The 22,303-nt window shown below is 43.6% G+C and overlaps 1 protein-coding gene across 3 annotated transcripts in view; it reads right to left on the reverse strand.

Moving 5' to 3' along the window:
- LOC108938188 (copine-5-like) overlaps window positions 1-22,303 on the reverse strand; it is a 115,922-nt gene that overhangs the window by 73,873 nt on the left and 19,746 nt on the right. For all 3 annotated transcript variants that reach the window (XM_018758552.2, XM_018758553.2, XM_018758554.2), the window contains exons 2-3: window positions 7,760-7,800; window positions 6,600-6,646 (exon numbers count right to left, since the gene is read on the reverse strand). In XM_018758552.2, the coding sequence (XP_018614068.2) occupies window positions 6,600-6,646; window positions 7,760-7,800 (88 nt within the window). The remainder of the gene's footprint in view (window positions 1-6,599; window positions 6,647-7,759; window positions 7,801-22,303) is intronic.

The raw sequence follows: 22,303 nt of genomic DNA on the forward strand, positions 1-22,303 counted from the left end.
AGTAGACTCTGGGGTGCAGATCTTTTGATCATCTTACAGACTGACACTTAGTACAGTCAGCAACAGACTCTCTCTATTGGAGAGTGACCTGGAGTGGTGATACTCAAAGTGTTTTGACCAAACCTCATCTGAGCACTTAATTTTCAATAGAAACAGTAAAAGTGATTTGTTAGACAGAAATCAAGGCAGAGTTCTAACTTTTATCACCCATAGGATGAAAAAGAGAATAACAAAAGAAAGTTCCAGAACAGTATTACCACAATATTACTGCAATGCTGCCAGAACTACAACAGAGAAGGTTTAATTGTGTTCAGCACATGTGGCCTGGAAAAGAAGACAAAGTGAATCAATTACATTAGGAGTTCATTAGACAACAATAGGCAGCGGGGCAATTTAATGAGGTTGCCACATGGATTCCTTGTCTTTCCACACAAACAATCCAGATGCCAAGTAAATAACCACCCATTCTCAGAACCCCCCCACACACACACATACATTACATACAGACGCTCAAAAATACACACATGCCATTTGGTCCCCAAACCAAGTTCAACGGATACCAGATGTCAGAGCTGTACCTGATTTTGTAAACCTGTAAAGTATCCTCCAGTGCCTGCAGTTTGTGGCTCATAAGCGTGGGCCGAGAGAACTCAGGAGACCAAAATATCATTGGGGGCCCCATCTGTTCACCACTGATTGTTTTTTTAGACTCTGACATCAGAGATGGTGTCATCATTTCATCCCTTGGTGGGTTTAAGCACCATTTAAACTTTTTGTAGAGCTAGTAGTATAGTGGTTAGAGCTACTTTGGATGTAGTTTGAAACCCCCTTCTAGCTGCAGTGCCCTTGAGCACCTTCAGTTGCTCCGGCAAAATTCCTATCATTGGTAAATTACAGAACTATTTACTTGCTACACCCCAACCAGACTTCTCTGCCTGCTTGGTGGTCCCATGCATGAAAGGTCCAAAAGCACAAAGGTTTTTGGTTCTGACTCCTATATTGGAACAATCTCCCCTTTTCACTCAGAACTACTGAATCTCTCTCTACATTTAAGAAGGGTCTCAAAACTCACCTCTTTCGGACTCGCTTCTCCACTGATCTCTTCAGTGTCTTTTAAACGTGTAAATGTTTATGTTTAATAATTTTGTGTTTAGAAATTGCTGAATAATGGGTAACCCTTCATGCACCTATTAGTGTGATGTATACTGGTTCATGTGGTGGATTGGGAAAATTAACTGTTCTCTAGAATCACAAGTTTGCATCCAGGTTTATCCTTTTGTTGATGTAATGCACTCAGTGTGATCTAATGTACTCATTGTATTTTTTGCTGAGGTATGCATTGCTTGGAGAAAACACACGCACGCACACACACACTTGTCCCAAGTGGGGTCACAGCAAGCCGGAGCATAATCCGGCAACACAGGGCGCAAGGCTGGACACACTCAGGACAAGACACCAGTCTGTTACAAGGCACCCCAAGCGAGACTTGAACCCCAGATCAACCAGAGAGCAGGCATGGGCCAAACCCACTGTGCCACCACACCCCCTGCTTTGGAGAAAAGTATCTGCTAAATGAATAAATGTAAATGCCCATCAAGTTTTCTTGGTAAGATACAGAAGTAAATTGCCTTGCCTTTCTGCTGAGCAGTGTAGATTCAATGTTGTTGCCATTGTCACATGGAGTGTGATCTTCTGCCTCCAACACTGCCCATCTGCTGCTGCCCAGATGGGTGGAAACCATTTAGTCTGGCACCTCTGCTAGAATCTGTCCGTTTTGGGTGGCCCTTCAGGTAGTCAAGGCTACCAACGGCATAGCTTCCAGCTTCACAAATGCACACAAGCCCCAATAGCGCAACAAGCTAGGTTTCCTTGTTGTGGATGTGTTTGTCATATTTCGGTCATACGGTTCAAAGGGAAAGATTACTGGAAAAGGATGTCATGACTGGAAAGATCAAGGGTACAAGGTGCAGATGAAGACCACCAATGAGATGGATTGATACGATTACAATGATGACAGGGCGGACGCTCGAGGATCTCATCAGACTAGCAAAAAATCGAGCCCTTTTTAATTCATTTGTCTAAGTCACCAAGATCGAACCCGAGTTGATGGCACATGACATGACAAATGTAAATGTAAATGTAAATAGACCACTTGTAAATTAGATAAATGTGAGTCCTTGCCATAGCTTTTCCCATTAAAGGTAAAAAAAAAGACCTTCCCAAGCTAACAGTTTCATAAAGACAAGCACATCTACTGGCCTCTAGTTTAATTTTTGGCTCCACCTGTAACTCTTATATCCAGCAAGATCTCACATCCAGCATTCTACCAATACCATAATTGCATCCAATTAAGAAATGACACTCATACCCATTCTGATTTCATCCACGTCAGATTGTTGATTTTGAAATATGTTACTAGTACCAGACACTATTTTGTGGGTGTTGTAACTGTTATATTGTCCTTTCAAAAAAGCCAGGACACTGACATACCTTCTTTGGGCTGCTATGAAAACCATTTATTTTATCTGATGCGCAGCTGCAATTATAGGACATACTATACAAGCATCGGCTTCAGTGCCTCAAAGTGGCGCAACAGTGGCAATGGCTGTCTGGTAGCTATGGCGGTTGGATATACTCTGTATATCCTGGCAGGTTCAACCATGCCGCATTGGTACCGGACTATCGGTCATGCAGGTGGATCGCCTTAGCAGAAGCAGGCGTATGGTCCATCCTGTAGAGGCTGGAAGCTAGCTAAACTGAAGAGGTGCAATGGCCTGCCCGCCTAGCCAGCGGGGTGGCGTCATTTTCTGGCTAAAACAGCACGAAGAAATGGGCCTCAGTACCCTGCACGTCAATCGGACCGTGCCACGGCGGTGGTACGCCATCCGAGCGACGAGAGGCCGCTAAGAATCTCAGGTTCCAAGAAGCCGCCGCGGAACAGGACTAACCTTGCCATTTGCACCTACAACTGCAGGTCTTTGGCAAGGGGGAACGGATTGAACCACCTGATGGAGGAGAAGATGAAGATCAGATGCGACGTGTTGGGTCTGTGCGAGACTCGGCAGAAGAAGGAGATGAGTGCGAGGTGGGAAGATGGATGCGCTGTAAGACTAGGAAAAGCGGATGGCAGCAGATCAGTTGGGGGTGTCGGGTTCATCATAAGCAAAGAATGGACTACGAAGATCGCCTCATGCCATTTTGTGTCATCGCGTATCGGAGTGCTCAACGTGAACCTCTCGGGAAAGGCCACCCTTAAGATCATCCAGACCTATGCTCCCACCAGTGCCAGCGACGACGATGAAGTGGAAGAGTTCTATCGCCAGCTAGACATGGTGCTAGCTCGGAAATCCACTTACACCGTCGTGATGGGAGACTTCAATGCAAAGGTCGGAAAAGGGAGGCAAGGTGAAAGGTATGTTGGAAAGTTTGGAACTGGAGAAAGAAATGAAAGAGGGGAACGTTTGGTCACTATGGTAGAGGCGAGAAAAATCTACATCGGGAACAGCCTGTTCAAGAAGAACAGCGAGAAAAGATGGACCTGGATAGCCCCTAACACTGCACATCGCAATGAGATCGACTACATCCTGGTCGACAAGCGGCGCATTCTGCAAGACGTCTCTGTCGTAATGCCATTCAACACCGGCAGCGATCACCGCCTGCTCAGGGCCAAGATCGTCATCGACAGGACAAAGGAGAAGAAGACACTGCATCTGACGTCGAGGGAAGAACATGTGAAGGTCTACGATGGAAAGCGACTGCAGGAAGCGATGGAGAGGAAATCCTGGTGCCGAATTGACGGAATTGACGATGATTATGACTCACTGATCGAGAAACTGAAGGAATGCTTGAGGGAGGCAAAGGAGGCGGGCCCAAGGGAGCAGAAGGGAAGAATCTCGGAAGAAACCAAAAAACTTCTCGAGAAGAGAAAGAACATGAAGAGGACTGCGGAAGATCACCTTGAATATTCCATTCTCAGCAGGGTGATACGACTGCAGCTGAAGAGAGACTTCGAAAAATACCGGATGGAAAAGCTCCTGAAGGCCGCCGAGGAAAGGAAGAGCCTCAAGAAATGTGAAAGGGGGATGGCACTCTATAAATCGGAAGTGACGAAGCTGAAGAACTCGGATGGTGCTACAGCCGATGAAAGAGGCGAGGTGGTAAAGATCTGTAAAGACTTTTACACTAAGCTTTTTAAATCTGCTGTGAAGATTGAACCACCACCGTCACTTCAAAGGAAGGAGAATGTGCCCCCCATTCTCGTAAGTGAGGTTGAAAGGGCCGTCAATCTGATGAAGAGGGAAAAAGCACCGGGGAAAGATGGCATAACATCTGAAATGCTGAAGTTGGGCGGAGAACAGCTCTGGAAAATCCTTGCCGAACGGTTCAGTCACTATCTGAACACGTGCAAGATACCATCGCAGTGGAAAGAGTCGAGAACCATCCTGCTGTATAAGAAGGGAGATAGAGAAGACCTGAAGAACTATCGTCCCATATGCCTCTTGTCCCACATCTACAAGCTGTTCACGAAGATAATCCTAACACGATTATCAGAACACTTGGATGGACAACAACCAAGGGAACAAGCAGGCTTCCGAAGAACCTACAGCACGATGGATCACATCTTCACTCTGACCCAATTGCTGGAGCGAGCGAAAGAGTACAGGCTGCCACTATGCGTCGCGTTCGTGGACTACGAGAAGGCCTTCGACAGCGTCGAGATCAACGCAGTGCTAAAGTCGTTGGAGATGCAAGGAGTCGAGGCGCAATACATCGAACTCCTACGGGAGGCGAATTCCGGATGTACCACCGACATAGCTCTGCTGTCGTCGCCGATTAGAATACCAGTCGAGAAGGGCGTCAAACAAGGAGACACCATCTCTCCGAAGCTCTTCACCACATGTCTCGAGCAGATCTTCAGAGACATCGACTGGAAGGGCGGCGTAAACATCAACGGCGAGCTAGTGACCCACCTCCGTTTCGCTGACGATATCGTCCTTGTCGCCGAAACCACAGATCTACTTCAGACCATGCTAACCGAGCTAGACATCAGAAGCTCGAGAGTAGGCCTCAAAATGAACCGCATGAAGACCAAGTTCATGCGGTCAGATTATGCAACAAGGGGCCGAATAGTGGTTCAAGGCGATGAAATAGAGGAGGTGGAGGAATACGTCTACCTTGGACAAGAAGTAAATATGCGTCGAGACATGGAGAAGGAAATCTCGCAGAGAATAAGGGCCGGATGGAAAGCGTTCAACTCCATCAAGGATGTGCTCAAAGGAAAGTTGGATAAGACCACCCGCGCGAACCTCTTCAATGGCACAGTTTTACCTGCAATGTTATACGGCAGTGAAACTTGGGCCACCACGAAGAGAGAAGAGCAAAGGTTGGTAACTGCTCAAAGGGCGATGGAGAGATCTATGCTGGGAATATCACTAAGAGAACATATCCGGAGTGAGACGATCAGAGAGAAATCCGGCGTGAGGGACGTCATCAACGAGTATGAGAAGCAAAAGTTAAGATGGGCCGGACACGTTGCTCGGTTCACCGACAATCGGTGGACTCGCGCAATTGTCGAGTGGTATCCGCGTGAGCGGAAAAGGCCACGCGGAAGGCCTCCAAAACGATGGATTGACGACATAAGAAAAACGTTTGGAGCTACGTGGATGAGGAAGGCGCGATCCAGAGAGGAATGGAAAGCGTGCTGTGACCAGCGGAGTCGATTCGACGCCCGATAGTCTGGTCGGTCAAGACAACTCAAGACAACTTTACAAGCAATAGACAAACAGCACAATCCCAAAACCAGCTAGCCATGGGAAATTACTTACTCCAAATCCTAATGCTCTTGAGCCTCAGATGGCATGTCATTGATATGTATAGACCCAGAGCTCAGAAAAGAAACTATCCTGCCTGCAGACCCCTGGAATTAATACCATATAATGCTCTGCATTTTGTCTAACACTTTACACAGAAACACAGTAAACTTTCAGAAGGTACCGCTATAATCTGAACTGCAACATCAAGGAAAAAATAATATGTTCTGAAAATAAAAGAAACTAAGAGAGTGAAAGAATGAGAAACTCTGGCACAGCCAGTGAAGATGTCTTCCCTGGGCTCTGTCAATAGGCCACAGCAAGAGACTAATTGGATTACAGACATTTTTGAGAGGCGAACTGACCTTATCTCTAAAGGGAGCAGGAATGTATTATAAAAGACAGAGCACAAGGAAGCGCAACTTTAACATGGCCACGCAGCTTGGCTCTCCTTCCGTCGGGATTTATCAGATGGAGCGGACACACAGAAATGGGGGGACCATGGCCCTACAAACAGAGGCCAAGGGAGATTTAACTGATGCACAGCGAAGCCTGGAATGGGTCAGTGTGGCGTTTGGATGGCCTTCAAAGAAATTGGTGAAGGAGGATTTTTAAGGGCCAGGCTATGCATCTCTGACTTCCAGCACTGGACAATGTGGATGAATACTCTGAGGAATACAAGCCAATGATATTTGCTGCCCTTGGCGGCCACAAAGAGTGGATAAATTGGGGGGCAGGAGATGCTGATAATGTGTGCTATACTTCCAGGGCTCTTGGCCAAGCACTCACCTCTCTCCACTGCTTAGTTTCTACTCCTTGGGTGTACAGGACACACACTAGAGAGAGAAAGAAATTCAGTCACATTAATCTCGACTGCTTGGACAGGACAGATTGATGTGATCAAACAGAAACAGTAATACAGGCACACAGATTAATACAGGCATGGATAACTACACACTGATGGAACCCTGTAAAATTTCAGTATAGCACGTTTAAATTATTCAAATCAAAAGTAGTAAAGGGTTTTCCAAAAATATTTCTTTTTTTGTCTTTTCTTCTCAGAACGTTTTATGACATGTTGGAAGAAGAAGTTCTTTAAATGCAGCTCATGCATTTATTTACAGCTGCAGAGTATGGAAGTCATTATGTTTTAGCAGAGGGTACAATAGTGTGACAATGTGGTTCAGAAGGTAGTGTAGTGATTAGAGCCATCACTTTACACTTGGGTTTGAATCCTTACCCCTGCTGTAATATCCTTGTGCAAATGACTTACCCTAAACTACTCAGGGAATACCATCCAGCTGTATAAATTGGAAAAAAATTATAATTCACTTAAGTTGCTTTGGTGGAAGGTATTAGCTAAACAAATTATCAGGGTTGCTTATAGGATTACAAACAAAACTGTGTTGTGTTCCCAATGAACAGATACCTAGGTTATAAACTTTAAAAAATTAAGAATTGAGAACATTCTAGAGAGTGGCAGCTGAATGAACACGCTTCACATTTCACAAACAGCACTTGCTGAATTAGTTTAGTCTGTCTGCACTGACTGATCTTGGAATAAGGAGGTATAGAGTGTGTGATGAATCATCAGCGTTGATGAAAGCAGGAGCTGAGACTGTAGATAAACTAGGTGTAGACAACATTTGTAAACAAAACATGGTCCTTGTGAGTGTGTATTTATAGAGCGTGGCAATCAATGTGGTAGTGAAGGTTCTTACAAAAGGGTAGGGAGGAAATGAGATAAGTAAGATAACTCTTTCCTAAGGGCAAGGATATCATTTGCAGAAGATTTTAAAAACGAAGAAAAAGGGGGAAAAAAAGAGTTTAAAAGAGGGAAATTATAGAAATAATAATTAAAGTTGCATATTCAAGGAGGGGACTATAGCTGAAAGGTTACACAAAGTAGAAGATGTGATAATTGTGAGAAAGATTTCTAGTCGACTTACATGGGTCCGATTTGGAGAATGTGTCTTTATCTAAAAGGTTCCTGTGGAGAAAAAGGAGGGGGGAAAATGATTTCATGTAAAAATTCTGAAAGTTAATGTTAAAGGTCGCTGCTTGGAGATTGTGCTTTTACAGGTAATGCAAAGGTTCCATCAAGTCAGAAGTGTGTAGAACTCAGTAGGCAGAATTTGCATGTGAAATTGTACATGCAGTAATTAAATAAGGAACGTATTTATGTAGTTCTGTACTGTACGTATAACATTTGCATAAACTACAAATGAAGGAAATTAACACCTTTTCATTGTCCCAACTGAAAAGAGCACTACACAAAAACACAATAAACTTAAAATATTATTCTCAGTAGTAATGCATAAAATGTCAAAATTATTTAAATTTTATAGCCTTCCTTCATTGCACATTTTGATCACCAAGTCACATGCACACAGCTATATCTCACACACACACAGGCACAAGTGCAGACATACCAGCCAGTTTTATATACTTAAAAAAAGGAATTTTGTCATTCCCAAATTTCACATAAATCAGTGGATCCCTCGGGGAAGAATTACTGAGCTGACTATCTCTGGCCACATTGTTGAGCACTTATGATGACCATATTTTGCACAAGACATCCAGCTGATGCCTTGTACTATTGGTAGTGTTATTAATTAAGCTCCCAGTGTTGGTTCAAGCTGCATGTGTAATAGTTTACATTGAAGACTGTTTAGGAGTGATGTCCCTCCTTGGCATATTCAAAGAAATTTTTGTTAGTTATTCGAGCAATGAGTCAGAACATTTTGTGCAGGGTCCTAGGGGTGCTGAAAACCGACTGGGTTGGAGTTTTAGCCTTACTACATAGGCTAGGAGGAGTATACCCTGGATGGGAGGCCAGTCCATTATGGAATAGGCACACAAACACATTTCCAATCAGCAATTAACCTGACATGCATGTTTTTGGGCAGTGCAAGAAAACCTACACAGACACAGCAAGATCATGCAAACTCCATACAAACTAAGCTAGAATTGAATCTACACCCAAACATTCCAAGTACAGTGAGGTGGAAGCACTACCCTCTGCACCACTGTGTTCCTCCTAAACTTTTACATTTTACCATTTTTATGTTTATGCTGCAAGGCAGGCACCTGGTCTGAGGGGCATAAACCAGAGGTACTTATGAGCCTTGACCCTCTAACCAGCAGATTACACTCTGTAAAGTGGCAACTGCTTGATCGCTGCACTATATGTCCCTCTGCCTATTGCTATCCATGCCACAGCGGCTGCAACAGCTTGAATCACACTGCCTGCTATTGACAGCCTGTAGCTGTTACTTTGCTCTCCTCAGAAGCTAATTCTCTGCGGGCCTGGTCAGCACGGCAACGGAAAGAATAGGTAAGCTCACAGATTCCAGACTGAGTCAAGCCAACAGGAGGTGTTCTTCTTACAAACAAAACGCCCTAGTTTTTGAAAGAAGGATCTCAAAGAAGAAAGGGGCCTGCTGTTGGACTGAGGAACCTCTGGCATTTTTTACTTTTTTTTTTAAAGTCAAGGTGTCATTGAGTCATCTGTTCCAATTTCAGTCTGCTCTAAATTCCTGACAGGACTTACCTTTACATCATCCATTGGAGTGTGCTGTGCATAACTGGATGACCCAATGGTCAGGCTGCTCATCCCTGGAGCAGGACAACCTTCAATTATCTTTGGGATGTCCTGGGATCCCATTGACTGACAAGTCTTCTTGAATTAGTCACAGAGGCAGTCCAGAGGTTGGAAAGTGTAAAGTGGCTTATTCATTGCAATAAGCACACAGAGGTAACTAATTCAACCTCCAGAGGGTTTGATAAGAGTTTCTCTAATCCCTTGTTGGACGGAGCGCAGCCCCATGCAGGTGGTCAACACTGTCTTGGCCGGTACCTTTGCTTACGCCATGTTTCACTGATATTACTCCCAAAACGGGGGTTGAAAGACCAATTAGGTATGCAAGGAGTGCTTTGACATATGCAAGATCGCTGCCATCAAATTTAAATTAGAAATGTCGCAGGCATCGGTGTGAAGTGTCGAACCCTGACTGACAGAACCAGAACATCACCAGCGTGAATGGATGGTCTGATTTGAAAAACAATGTTAGTCTGATTACAGCCTTTCATCTCACCATTTATATCTGTCTCTCTGTGGCCCTTCGCAATTAGCTTGTCTCCCACCTCCAGCACCTTCACTCATACAGGAATGTCACACTGGCAGGGATTTTGGCTTTTTCTTTTTTGTTTTCATTCCCCCCATCACCCATTTCCTTCACAATGTCCTAACAGAGTAGAAAATTACCAAGCACAGCTTTAGATCAGGGTGCCCTTCTGTGAGCAATGTACCTTCACCTACATCAAATGTCACTCAACACTTTGCACGGAGAGAGTGATAAACTGCACCCAAAACCCCGGACTTCTGAGTTAGGTCTGTTTAGAGGAACAGGCATGACTAAATTAGCGATATCATGCCAATATGTTAGTCTTCATGATTTTACAAGATTGTTGCTGTTGAACAGCTTGAAGCTCAAAGACTTTTTCATCCATAAATCTGTCCACAAATGCAACCATTAACATCACTGCAGAGCAAAAAGAGGGAAAAAAAGTCACATTGAAAGCATGTGTATCTGATAAACCATTTCATGCCCTGCTAAAAATTGTTACGATGTTAATGTTTGTATTATTAAGGCATTTAGAAAAACACAGTTCATAATATGCAAAGGAGTGAGTCATTGAGTAAACTGAAATCCAGTATATGAAAATTAATTACAAGGGAAATGTTAATATTTGGATTACAAAAGGTAAATAAAATGCTTCGCTTTGTCAATATTTACAGTTATGCTTCTTCACTCATTATTTCATAATACTGAAATTAAATATTAGTTACGTATCTTTCTAGGAATATTAAGTGGCTTGTACTCTTATGTATCAGCTTTTATTAGTGTGACCTTTTTACTCAGGTGGTGCAGCAGATAACATTACTGCCTCCAGCGCATGGTTCATCTGGGCAAAGGTTTGAATCTGGTTCAGTATGTGTGGACTTTGTATATTCTTCCCATGTCTGTGTCAGCTTCCTCCCACAATCCAAAGAAGTGTTTTTGCCTAATTGGAAACTTTGAATTGCCTGTCCTGTGTGACTGTGAGAGTGAATGTATTCATGTACGGCTATTCTGTGATGGACGCATCCCATCAAGGGTGTACCCTGATTTGCCTTGCACCCTGTGCTCCTGAGATAGGCTCTGGACCACTACAACCCTTTCACTGACAAGTGATTAACAATAGCGATTGACCTTGAACTCTCAAGAACTTTCAGGTACCCAGAAAGCACAAACCCCTACCCCAGCTCTGGTGCATATACCTCTGCTTATATAATTGCTGCAAGTTGTTCAATTCTTTGCAAAGCTTGCAAAGAACCATTTTTACCAAGTTGCCCTAAATTGATTAATACTTTTAGAAAAGACCACAATTCACTCATTTGCTGCCAATTCTTCAAAGTTCCACCCAGTCCAGTAGGCGAACACATAAGCCCTTTGTGGTAAAAAGAGCCATAGTTCCCTTGGGTGTTTCACATGGCTGGTGTTCCTACAACAAAGTGCTGGAAAACACCAGCCATGTGAAACATCCAAGGGAACATAGTCCACTTTGTGTTCTATGGCTCTTTTTACCACAAAGGGCTTATGTGTTCCATGGCAGAATAATGGTGCACTACAGGGTGTAAATCTTCCATTTTTATTAATTATCGGAATTATTGGTACACCACATTTAAGTTGTTGCTGCTGTGTTCTTTTGTGATTTTTCATAATGCCACTTTGTTCCATTTCCTAACTTTGTGTAACATATGGAGGTGTGGACCTGCATGGTAATCCAGTATTCTTTGTGTCACAGTTCTACATTTTCAGGGTTGAATCCTCGCAAAGCAGTGACGATGATGCAGTATGTGCCAAAGCTCAGGTTCAGCTTAATGGCAGCCATTCAAAAATTGGGATAAACTGGAGCTGAGATAAATATATAAGAAAGCAAAAGAGGTCCTGTGAGCAGAGAAAACCACCACATTTCAACCTAATTATCCTTTGCAGTGTGCATTTGCTCTGTACCCTAATTAGGGGTCAAGGAAAATGGCCTCCATGACAAGCTTTGATAAATCCCATGGGATCTGATATCTGATACACCCTCTCCCCTTTTTGTGTTTAAAGTATTATTTAACTTTATTTGATTTAGTAACTTCTCATGGAAACTCCATCCCTCAAAAGGTAAATACAGATGGTCCTCAACTTACGATGGAGTTACAATCCTATAAACCCACTGTAAGTCAAAAACATCGTAAGCTGAAAATGCATTTAATACACCTAACCTACCGAACATCAGAGCCTAGCATGTGATGGCCATTACGAGCTTGCTGCCTTCATGCTGGGTAATTATCTTGAGTTTCTCCTCAAGACTAATTGCCTTCCTCTTCTTCTCACCAGTAGCAGGAGACACAGATGGATCCACAAAACACAACACAGATACGAGGGGGGGTGTTTCAAAAAAAATGCTGGCATCACAGAACACTGTAGAGTATCGGTTATATACACTAGCGACTGTATAGCAGACTGGGAAATTCGAATCCCTGCCGCTGCTGGGATGAACTACTACTCATAGCTATCTGCCCTCACACACTGTAACAGCTTTCAGAACAAAGTTTGAAATCTGCTCAAACTTGATCCACACTACCAAAATTAAGCTTTCTGTATCAACAGATAAAAGCATAAACTTTTTCCCAAACAATGAATGACAGGAGAAGACAGGGATATTATTGAAAAATCCAGGTTTTCTGACTTAAGCAAAGAGAAGCAAGCTCCCGTTCTTCAAAGATAACACAAAAGAACCATGAGAATGGCGTTTCTATTTTCAGGAGCACCCCACAAAAATGGGAAAATGTTTCAGCACATCCATCTCTGTTGCATTATGTGTTGCATCTATGTGCCGCTCCACCCGTCCCTGGTGTCAAACAGCGCGCTCTGCTTTGATCTGCGCTCAACTGCGACTTGGCGCCTCACTGCAGCAGGCCTCAATCTGTCTGAGCACTATGTGCTGATGTTCACACTCAGAGGAATGAGAACAGCTCGCAGTTCTCAAATCTGTCCTCCAGTTCGCCCAACAAAAGTGATTCTGCCATACTTCAAGCATGTGCAATAATTACAGTGTATTGCACTAAAACAAGAGTTGTTTATTCTATAAAAAGGAAAATGATTAATCTTATTGAAATATTAAACTGACCCCTCTTTAAAAAATACAAAATCAAGAATGAACATCTAATGTACACACTAAGTTCTTCAGTACCTTGGCACTAAAATGAAAATAATACGGCGCACACACGCACACACGCACACACACATTTTCAGAACCACTCGTCCCACACGGGGTGACGGGGAACCGGAGCCTACCCGGTAACACAGGGCGTAAGGCCGGAGGGGGAGGGGACACACTCAGGACGGGATGCCAGTCCGTCGCAAGGCACCCCAAGCGGGACTCAAACCCCAGACCCACCGGAGAGCAGGACCGTGGTCCAACCCACCGCGCCACCGCACCCCCAATAATACGGCATTTTTTAGTATTTCAGAGTTTCTTAACAGCACAGGCAATGAAGGCATCTAAAGAGAGGTGTCTGTCGTGAACAGAAAGCATTATGTCTGCATACAACTTTATTATAAAATTTTATTGTTTACACCATGCCTTTTCAAGATCACAAAAGTGTGCATATTGCATTTTTTACTCATGAAAGTGTTAACCCAAGAGACTTGGTACAATTCCAAACCTGAGCGCAAACAGCAGACCGAGGAACATTGTAAATCACTGTTCAATCACATTGCAAAAAAGTCCATATCAGGTCTCAGCCATCAATTAATAAAATGTTGCTGTGTGGCTGCACACTCATGGACCAGAAAAAGGAGCCTGGTCAATTTTGCACATATCTGGACCTCATCATAAATGCTAGGCCATGACTTAGTATCTCCATGATTGTGAGGCACAGCAGTTACATGACTGCAATATTGCTCAATTATAAATGACAGCATAGCTTGTTTGGGGGCCTCTCTTTTCCCTTGATGAAGAGCCATAAAATCAAATGCGAGAAAGTAGACAAAAGGAAAAAAGAGAACATGAGATGTAGAGTAAAGAAAGAAATACAGGTATATGAACAGAGAGAGAAGGAGAAGTGGTAGGCAATGGAGAGAGGGAAGAGATAGTGAAAGAAGTGAGATTTTTGTGTGTGTGTGTGTGTGTGTGTGTATGTGTGTGATGACATGCGGGAGTATAGATACTGCTTCCTTTTCTTTCACACAGTTATGCCCATGCAGAATGATTTCTCTGTTAATTTGCTCTTTTGGATTGTGCCCATTTGTGAAACAGCCCGGAAAACCGTCTGCACGTACAGGGTCACAACAGTGCAGGTTAAAATCAGGCCAACAACAAGGGCTAGAGAAAATGGAAAGGGAAAGGAGAAGGAGATGGAGAAGGAGAAGAGGAGAGAATGATCAACATTGAAACAGGAGCAAAATTTGCCATCTTGCTGAGACTGATGCTGAGAGTTACGCGCACAGCTCACTAATGGGTACCGATACCAGCAGGGTGTTATACAGATGTGTCCCCTCTTTCCATCAGCCCCTGTAGGTGTGCAGCCACCATTCTGGCTCTGGGCCACATAAGCCACACAGTTGCACTGCAGGTGTCCTGTATTGCATGGTAGCCACTGCCACTGTGCCCCAGAGACAGTTGTTTACTGCTGCTTACAACAGACTGCCTCCATCAAACAGCTGGGACTGATTGCACTCCCACATAGCCAGATACCATTACATCCAAAGGACATTTTTAAAATTCATGGATAAAAATACTACACAAAATACATTTCCATAAGAAACCATCAAAAACAAGAAAGGAAAAATTGAAATTATTGTGTCAAACTTTAAAAAATTACTGGAAGGCAAAAAGGAAAGACCAAATAAACAAAGGTTGTGCAATAACCATATACAGTCCTCCCATGATTTTTAAATTCTCTTTTTCCAAAATTTTTATGTTTCAGCTAATGGTTTCTGATATTCAGTTTTTGACTGATGAAACAAAAATATAAGAAAACTTACTAACACTTACACTTGCACTTACACATACACATACACATATACACATACACATACACATACACATACACATATATACATATACATATACATACACACACACATATACACATACACATACACATACATACACACACACAAACATACACACATACATACATACATACATACATACATACACATACACATACACATACACATACATACATACATACATACATACATACATACACATACACATACACACACAAGCCGTTTGTCCCGATCAGGGTGGCGGCAAGCGGAAGCCTAAGCCAACAACACAGAGCACATGGCTGGAGGGGAAGGGGACACACCCCAGACGGGATGCCAGTCCACCGCAAGGCACCCCAAGCAGGACTCAAACCCCAGACCCACTGCACCACCGTACCCTCTACTAATAAAACTTAGCATGTCCAAAAAAATTTGAAAACTACATGACACGAGACAAGCAATGTACTGTAGCTGGTGTGTCTGCAGCTAAATCTTTTCAGTTGTTGGTGTGTTAGGAATGTAGGAGTGTTGCTGTAAGAGACCAGGGAATTCTGGGAAGTGTACAAAGTTCCAAAGCTGTGTCTGTCAGCCATACTGAATATGTTATTCATTTACTTTTATTTATTTACCTGACACTTTTCTCCAAAGAAACAGCATTAAGATACCTACAACTATTTACCCATTTACACAGTTGTGAAATTTCACTGGAGCAATTGAGAGTAAGTACCTTGCTCAAAGATATTACATCAGTAGGTGGAATTTGAACTGATGACCTGTAGACCAAGGGTAGAAGTTCTAATTATTACACTATCAGCTGCTCCATAAAAGATGGTGCTCCCAGATGAACTGAAACAAGGGTTTATTTGAGTCATATAAGAGGAGCAGCAGTCAATAACCAGCTCTTTAACAAGCATGCAGGTTGTTCCTGTGCAGGGAGGGAGCGAAAGGTCAACTGAGATTTGAACACAGACGGCTGAACTCAGCAGCTAGAGTGCTAACCACTACAGCCTGGAACCTGCAGCTTGGGTCAATGTATTACTCAAAGATACCTAGTGCAGTTTGAACCAGAAAGCTTTTGGTTGAAAGGCAGCAGCAGTTCTAACCATTATGCTACCTTATTCACTGGAATGATTGTGGAAACAGCAGTGCAATTAGGAGAAGTTTAGTTAATGGTTGTTTGGGCTTGTATGCGCATTGTAGAATCAGTGCACAGTTTTAGAAAGTTGTTCACCACATACTCGGTGTCTCCCTGCTGTGTTCATTGCTCATCTTGCTCAGAATTGACCAATTATACAGAAAAGTGGAAATTACCCTGGAACAATACCTCTGGCCCTGGAGTTTTCAGCAGAGACAGAAAACTGCCTTGGGTTTTCTGAGGTCTCAAAGCAGGACAGCAAAGGTAGAAGGTTTAATGTACTGTAGTGTTGTTCTCTGAAATGTATGTTGCATTGGAGAAAAGCCTCTTCTAAATAAACAAATGTAAATGGAAATGTGTTTTACAATTTGCTAAAATCATGGGTTGATAGTAATATAGGTGTTTTCACAGTGTATCAGAAAACTGGTATGGGGTTTTACTAAGGGATGGGAACGCATTGTTACATCTCTCATTTAAAAAAAATAGGAAATAGTCTTTCGGCATCCAGAATTTTAATCTCCACTACTGAGGTGTTCAGCAGTTCACCAAGCTTGGCATTTAGATTGCAAATGTTTCATCACCAGTCAAGGTGACATCATCAGTGCACAAATTGTGTGGAGTGTGTTGGACTTCTTTCTTTATATATAGTTTGAGCGTGGGAATTATCTGGAGGTTTGACGTGATTGGCCGGTTTGTGGTGACCTTCGGCCTTGGCAATTGTTCTGGTTTCTGATTGGTCGGTTGTCTTGACCTGAAAGGGTTTAAAAAAAAAGAAAAAACACAGTTTAAAACCGGTCAGGAACCGGTTTGATACTAGCTTGATCCTAATTGGTCCTTGCGTCGCATCAGTTCATAGATGGGATCCAGATCAACGTGTTTGTTTATAGAGTTGCTTGAAGAGTACCAGGCCTCAAGGAACTCTCTTGAGTGTCTTGTATCTGCCTGGGATAGGATTTCTGTATTTTCAACATCAAACACATGCCCTTCTTGATCTTGGTGCATGGATATCTGTGACAATTGATCATGTCTCTTGATGGCCAGCTTGTGCTCATGAAGTCGAGTTGATAATTTTCTGCCAGTTTGGCCGACATAGTACTTGTCGCAGTTTGTGCAGTTGATTTTGTAAATAACCTTCATTCTATCTTCGTTCTTAAGTTTTTCTTTTGGTGTTGAAATAATCCTTCGTAATGTGGCCGTTGACTTGTGTGCTACTGTGATTCCATGCGGCCAGAGTAACCTGGCTGTCAATTCCGATATGTTTCTATGTAAGGAAGGATTATTCTTTTGTTTGGTTGTTCATTAGAGCTCCTTCGTTGTTCTCGTTGCAATAAGCATCTTCTGATAAAGTTTCGTGGATATCCATTGCAAGTGAACAGCCTGAACAGGTAATTTTCTTCTTTGATTCTGAGAGCGTCGGTGCTGCAGTGTGTTCTTGCTCTTTGAAACAGAGTTCGGACGCAACTCTTCTTGTGACAGCTTGGATGGTTGCTATGGAAGTTAAGCACTTGGTCAGTGTGTGTTTGTTTGCGGTAGACTGATGTTTCCAATGTTCCTTCGATTATCCGTTTGACCATTACGTCGAGAAAAGCTAGGCTATTGTTGTTTTCCTTTTCCATGGTGAATTTTATGTCTTTGAAGATGTTATTGATTGTGTTGTAGGTTTCTTCTATTGCAGATTGTTTCAAAACTACAAAGGTGTCATCAACATATCGTACCCAAAGCTTTGGTTTGATCCGCGGTATGGCAATTTTCTCCAGTTTTTGCATAACGGCTTCTGCAATGAATTCAGATATAGGTGATCCCATCGGGGTTCCTTTCAGTTGTTCATAGATTTGTCCATTGAATTTGAAGTTTGTATGCAGGCATAAACATACAAGTTCGTATACGCTTGTGTGTCATAGGTTTTGAATTGATCCTGCTTGTTCCAGGAGGTCTTTCAACGTTTCTTTGGCTAGATCCAAGTTGATGGATGTGAAAAGTGCTGTCACATTAAAGGAAACCATAATCTCATCTTCTTCCATTGTGACGTTTTTCAGTTTGTTCAGAAATTGTTGGGCATTATTGATTGAATGTTCTGATCCAGCAATGAGGGGTTTTAGTCTTTTCCAGAGGTCTTTGGCGAGATTTTAGGTTGGTGTTCCTGGTAATGAGACTATTGGTCTTAGTGGAGCTCCTTCTTTGTGTACTTTGTGTACTTTTTTTTTTTTTCAAGACAACCAACCAATCAGAAACCAGAACAATTGCCAAGGCCGAAGGTCACCACAAATCGGTCAATCACGTCAAACCTCCAGACAATTCCCACGCTCAAACTATATATAAAGAAAGAAGTCCAACACACTCCACACAATTTGTGCACTGATGATGTCACCTCGACTGGTGATGAAATGTTTGCAATCTAAATGCCAAGCTCGGCGAACTGCTGAACACCTAAATCAACAACCTGAGCTACGAAGACCACCAATCTTCTCGATAATTTCCAATCTCCACTACATTTTTAGTAACAGGTTAATCAAAGTAAATCAAATCAAAGTAAATCAAATCAAAGTAAATCAAAGTAAATCAAAGCAAATCAAATCAAAGTAAATCAAAGTAAATCAAAGGATGCCTGTATTTTTGTCATTTTTAAGTGTTTCACTCAGAACTTTATTCCATCTGTCATGAAGAACAGAGGACTCAAAGGAGGCTGGACCCAAGTGCAGGATCATTTATAGAGAACCAAGAATTTAGATTTATTATTGAGGTCAGGAATGGGTGAATGGTCAGTCAATTGGTGAACAGGACAGAGGTGAAGATCAGAAGTCGTAACTGGGAGACAAGGCAGGTGATCGTTGCCGAAGAGACGTGGAGCAGGACTGGGGAACGATGAGGAACAGGACATGGGAAAAGCAAGGCAAGGTACTTTGGAGAGCGTAGACGGGACATCTCTCTGTTATTGTTAACAATAATAACAATATTGTCAATACGTCATCACTTAATGGCTATGTTCTGAAAGTTTTTAAAATCACTGTTATTAGACCCCTACTAAATAAATCAGATCTGGATTGCAATTACCCAAGTAATTATTGAGCCAGGGGGTGCGGTAGGGCAGTGGGTTTGACTGGATCCTGCTCTCTGGCTCTCAAGTCCCACTTGGGGTGCCCTGTGACGGACTGAGCAGTGGGGAGTCAGGGCAATGGAATTAGTCAACAGGCCTTGGAAAACCTGTCTAAGACCACCAGGATCATGGTATTACCGGCAGAGTGAAGTAAGTCCCTAAGGAAATCCATTGTGACATGGGCCCAGGCTGGGATGGCACTGGGAGTGGTTCCAAAAACCCTGCGCGTTTCTGATTTGGGGTTTTTGCCTGGGCACAAACCTTGCATGTCTCCACAAATTCCAGCACATCATCACAAAGAGAAGACCACCAGTACCTCTTTTCGAGCAGGGAGAGAGTCCATCGACTCCCTGGGTGACCAACTGCTGAGGCAATGTGTACAGTGTGGAGCAGCTGGGATTGCATCCTCGCTGAGACATACTCCTTGCCCTCAAGGGTGTCTGCTGGACCTGGTTCCTCCACTTGGGCCCTCTGGAGGTCCTGCGTGAACTTCCACCGAACAGGCACCACAAAGCATGAGCTCGGCAAGATGGTTTCCAGCGAGGCTGGGTCAGGTCCTTGTCATAAAGCCTGGATAGGGCATCGGTCTTAGTGTTTGTCGAGCCCGGGCAATACAAGACGTTGAACCTGAACTTGAACCCAACGGGCTTGTTGAGGGTTTAATTGACGGGCTGTTCTAAGGTATTCCAGGTTCTGGTGGTCTGTAAGGACTAAGAACGGGTAGAGTGGTCCCCTCCAACCAGTGCCTCCACTCCTCTAACACCTTTAACAGTCAGTAACTCCCTATTCTCAATATTGTAATTACACTTGGTGGGCGACAGCTTATAGGAGAAGTGTCCACACATATGGAGCTTTGCAGGGGGTCCCCTGTCTCTGCAACAGAACTGCCCCTATGCTCACAGTCGAGGCATCCACCTCTACTTCGAATGGCAAGGACACTAGGTAAGTGATTTTGCTGGAATCAGTGTGGTAGGCATGCGGCCGACTCGAGAAAACAAGCTCATATTGCAACAAGAAACCTTTGCATTTCTCCAGATTGCCATCCTAGGGCTTGGGCATGGTGAGCAGGGGTTTGGTTGCTGGGACTGGGATGGCGCCTGACGATATCGTGGGTTTAGGCACAGGAGCGAGCATCATCTCGGTCTCCAGCTCTTCTCCATCCGAGCAGACACAGGACCTCCTGCATGGAGTCTGACAGTTTTGCAGCGTCTACTCATGAGATCCAAGGACTGTATCATGAACAAAGACAATCTGCCAGAGTGGTTCGATCTCTGCTGGGTCCATGTTAGAGGTGGAATCTTCTGTCATGGAGAACAGGGGACTCAGAGGAGGCTGGACCCCAGTGCAGGATCGTTTTTTCAGACCCAAGGGATTAGATTTGTTCTTGTGGTCGGTGACGGGCAAATAGTTGGTCGAACGACGAACTGGACATAGGCGAGGATCATGTCACATCCCCCGCAGCCGGCACATTGGCGACACCTGCCATTCCCTAATAGGAACGGCAATAAGGAGAGATACCGAGGAAGCCTAGATGCGGAACCTTGTTTTGCCTCCTTTGTTTCCCCTCGAGCCGTCCCACTGTGAACCTATTCCGACATTGACCTTTGCCTGTATATTCCTGACCTTGTTCTTTGTCTAGCCCTCTGTACTACATTTGCTGATCGCCTGACCCACGCCTGTCCCTCGACTTTGCTTTTGGATTCCGATTTGGCTTTATTAAACATCTGTTTACGACAACTCTGCGCTTGAGTCCGTCCTCGCTAAGCGCAACCATGACAGATCAGAAGTCATGGTCAGGGAACAAGGCAGGTGGTCATTACTGAAGAGACATGGAGCAAGACTGGGGAATGATGAGGAACAGGATATGCGAAAAGCAAGGCGGGGTACGTTGCAGAGTGCAGATGGAACAGTTGCCTCAAATGAGATTCCACAAATAAGAGGCTGAGTAGTGTTTTTATAATTGACTGCTCAGATTAAAGCCAGGTGCTTAAGCGGAGTTGCTGTTGACTGAGGTGCAGGTGTGGTTGTAACCCCACCCTAGTAACGCACTTTCTGCCTTCAATTTTTTCCAGGAAATGTACACTAGCATGTTTCAACATAAATTTTACACCTGAGGAAGGTGGTGGATCTAAGACACTTTTCGTCAACATTGACCTTTATTTAACTAGATATGTCATTGCAAACAATTCAGGGGGTGCGGTGGCACAGTAGGTTGGACAACAGTCCTGCTCTCCGGTGGGTCCGGGGTTCAAGTCCTGCTTGGGGTGCCTTGTGGCGGACTGGCGTCCCATCCTGAGTGTGTCCCCTCCCCCTCTGGCCTTACGCAAACATACAATTTACAGCACCACCTTTGTTCAAAGTGGGATTACATAACAAGGGAAGTTTGAAGTCAGTTAAAAGATAATATTTGTAATTATAAAAGTGCAGAAATATTAGAATTATGTAGGAATGAGTAAAACATTCGCTTCAGTTATATTAGCCAAATCTACTTCAAATCCACTCCACCACCCTCATCCTTCCCCTGCTATTATGAGTACTTATTTTAGGAAACACTAATTCAAAGCACAGGTGAATAAGTGAATAGGAACAGAATAGAGAAGTCAGTCATGGGCAGATGATAAAAAAGGGGTTTCATTCTGCATTCTGTTTGAGGTTGCCAGGGGCATGTTGACAGCTGGAGGAAACTTGACAGTCATGGGTACAGATGTAATGTGGGGTGAGAAGGGAGGTTATTAGATTTGGATATGGGTGGGATCTGGTGTCCCATGGACCAGCACCATTTCAGAAAAGCTTAACAAGAAAGTTTGTCTACAAATGCAAAACTGGGCCAGCTCCCCCTTCCTGTAACAAGCCTACACTGGGGCCAACTTTATGCTCAAGCTCTGGTTCTGAGCCATCAGAGTATGGCTACAGTGCATGAGAAGGCTCAGTTTCCAGCACCCACACAAGCAAAGCCCCTAGAGAAAAGGCAAACTCCTCCTTGGCTCATCTAGCTCTGAAGCATTGCTGACAGCATGCCATCAGAGCCTCTAGGCATTTACATTAAAAACTTCCTATTTCCTGCTCCCCAGTGCTTATTTTCCCCTGAGCTAATGCTCCAAGTCATTGAAAAAAACACCTCAGATCTCACAAAATGGCAGCAGACAAAAGGCAGTAGGGGAATCTCTCTCAC

Source organism: Scleropages formosus, chromosome 2 (assembly GCF_900964775.1).
Source record: "Scleropages formosus chromosome 2, fSclFor1.1, whole genome shotgun sequence".
Classification (NCBI taxonomy): domain Eukaryota; kingdom Metazoa; phylum Chordata; class Actinopteri; order Osteoglossiformes; family Osteoglossidae; genus Scleropages; species Scleropages formosus.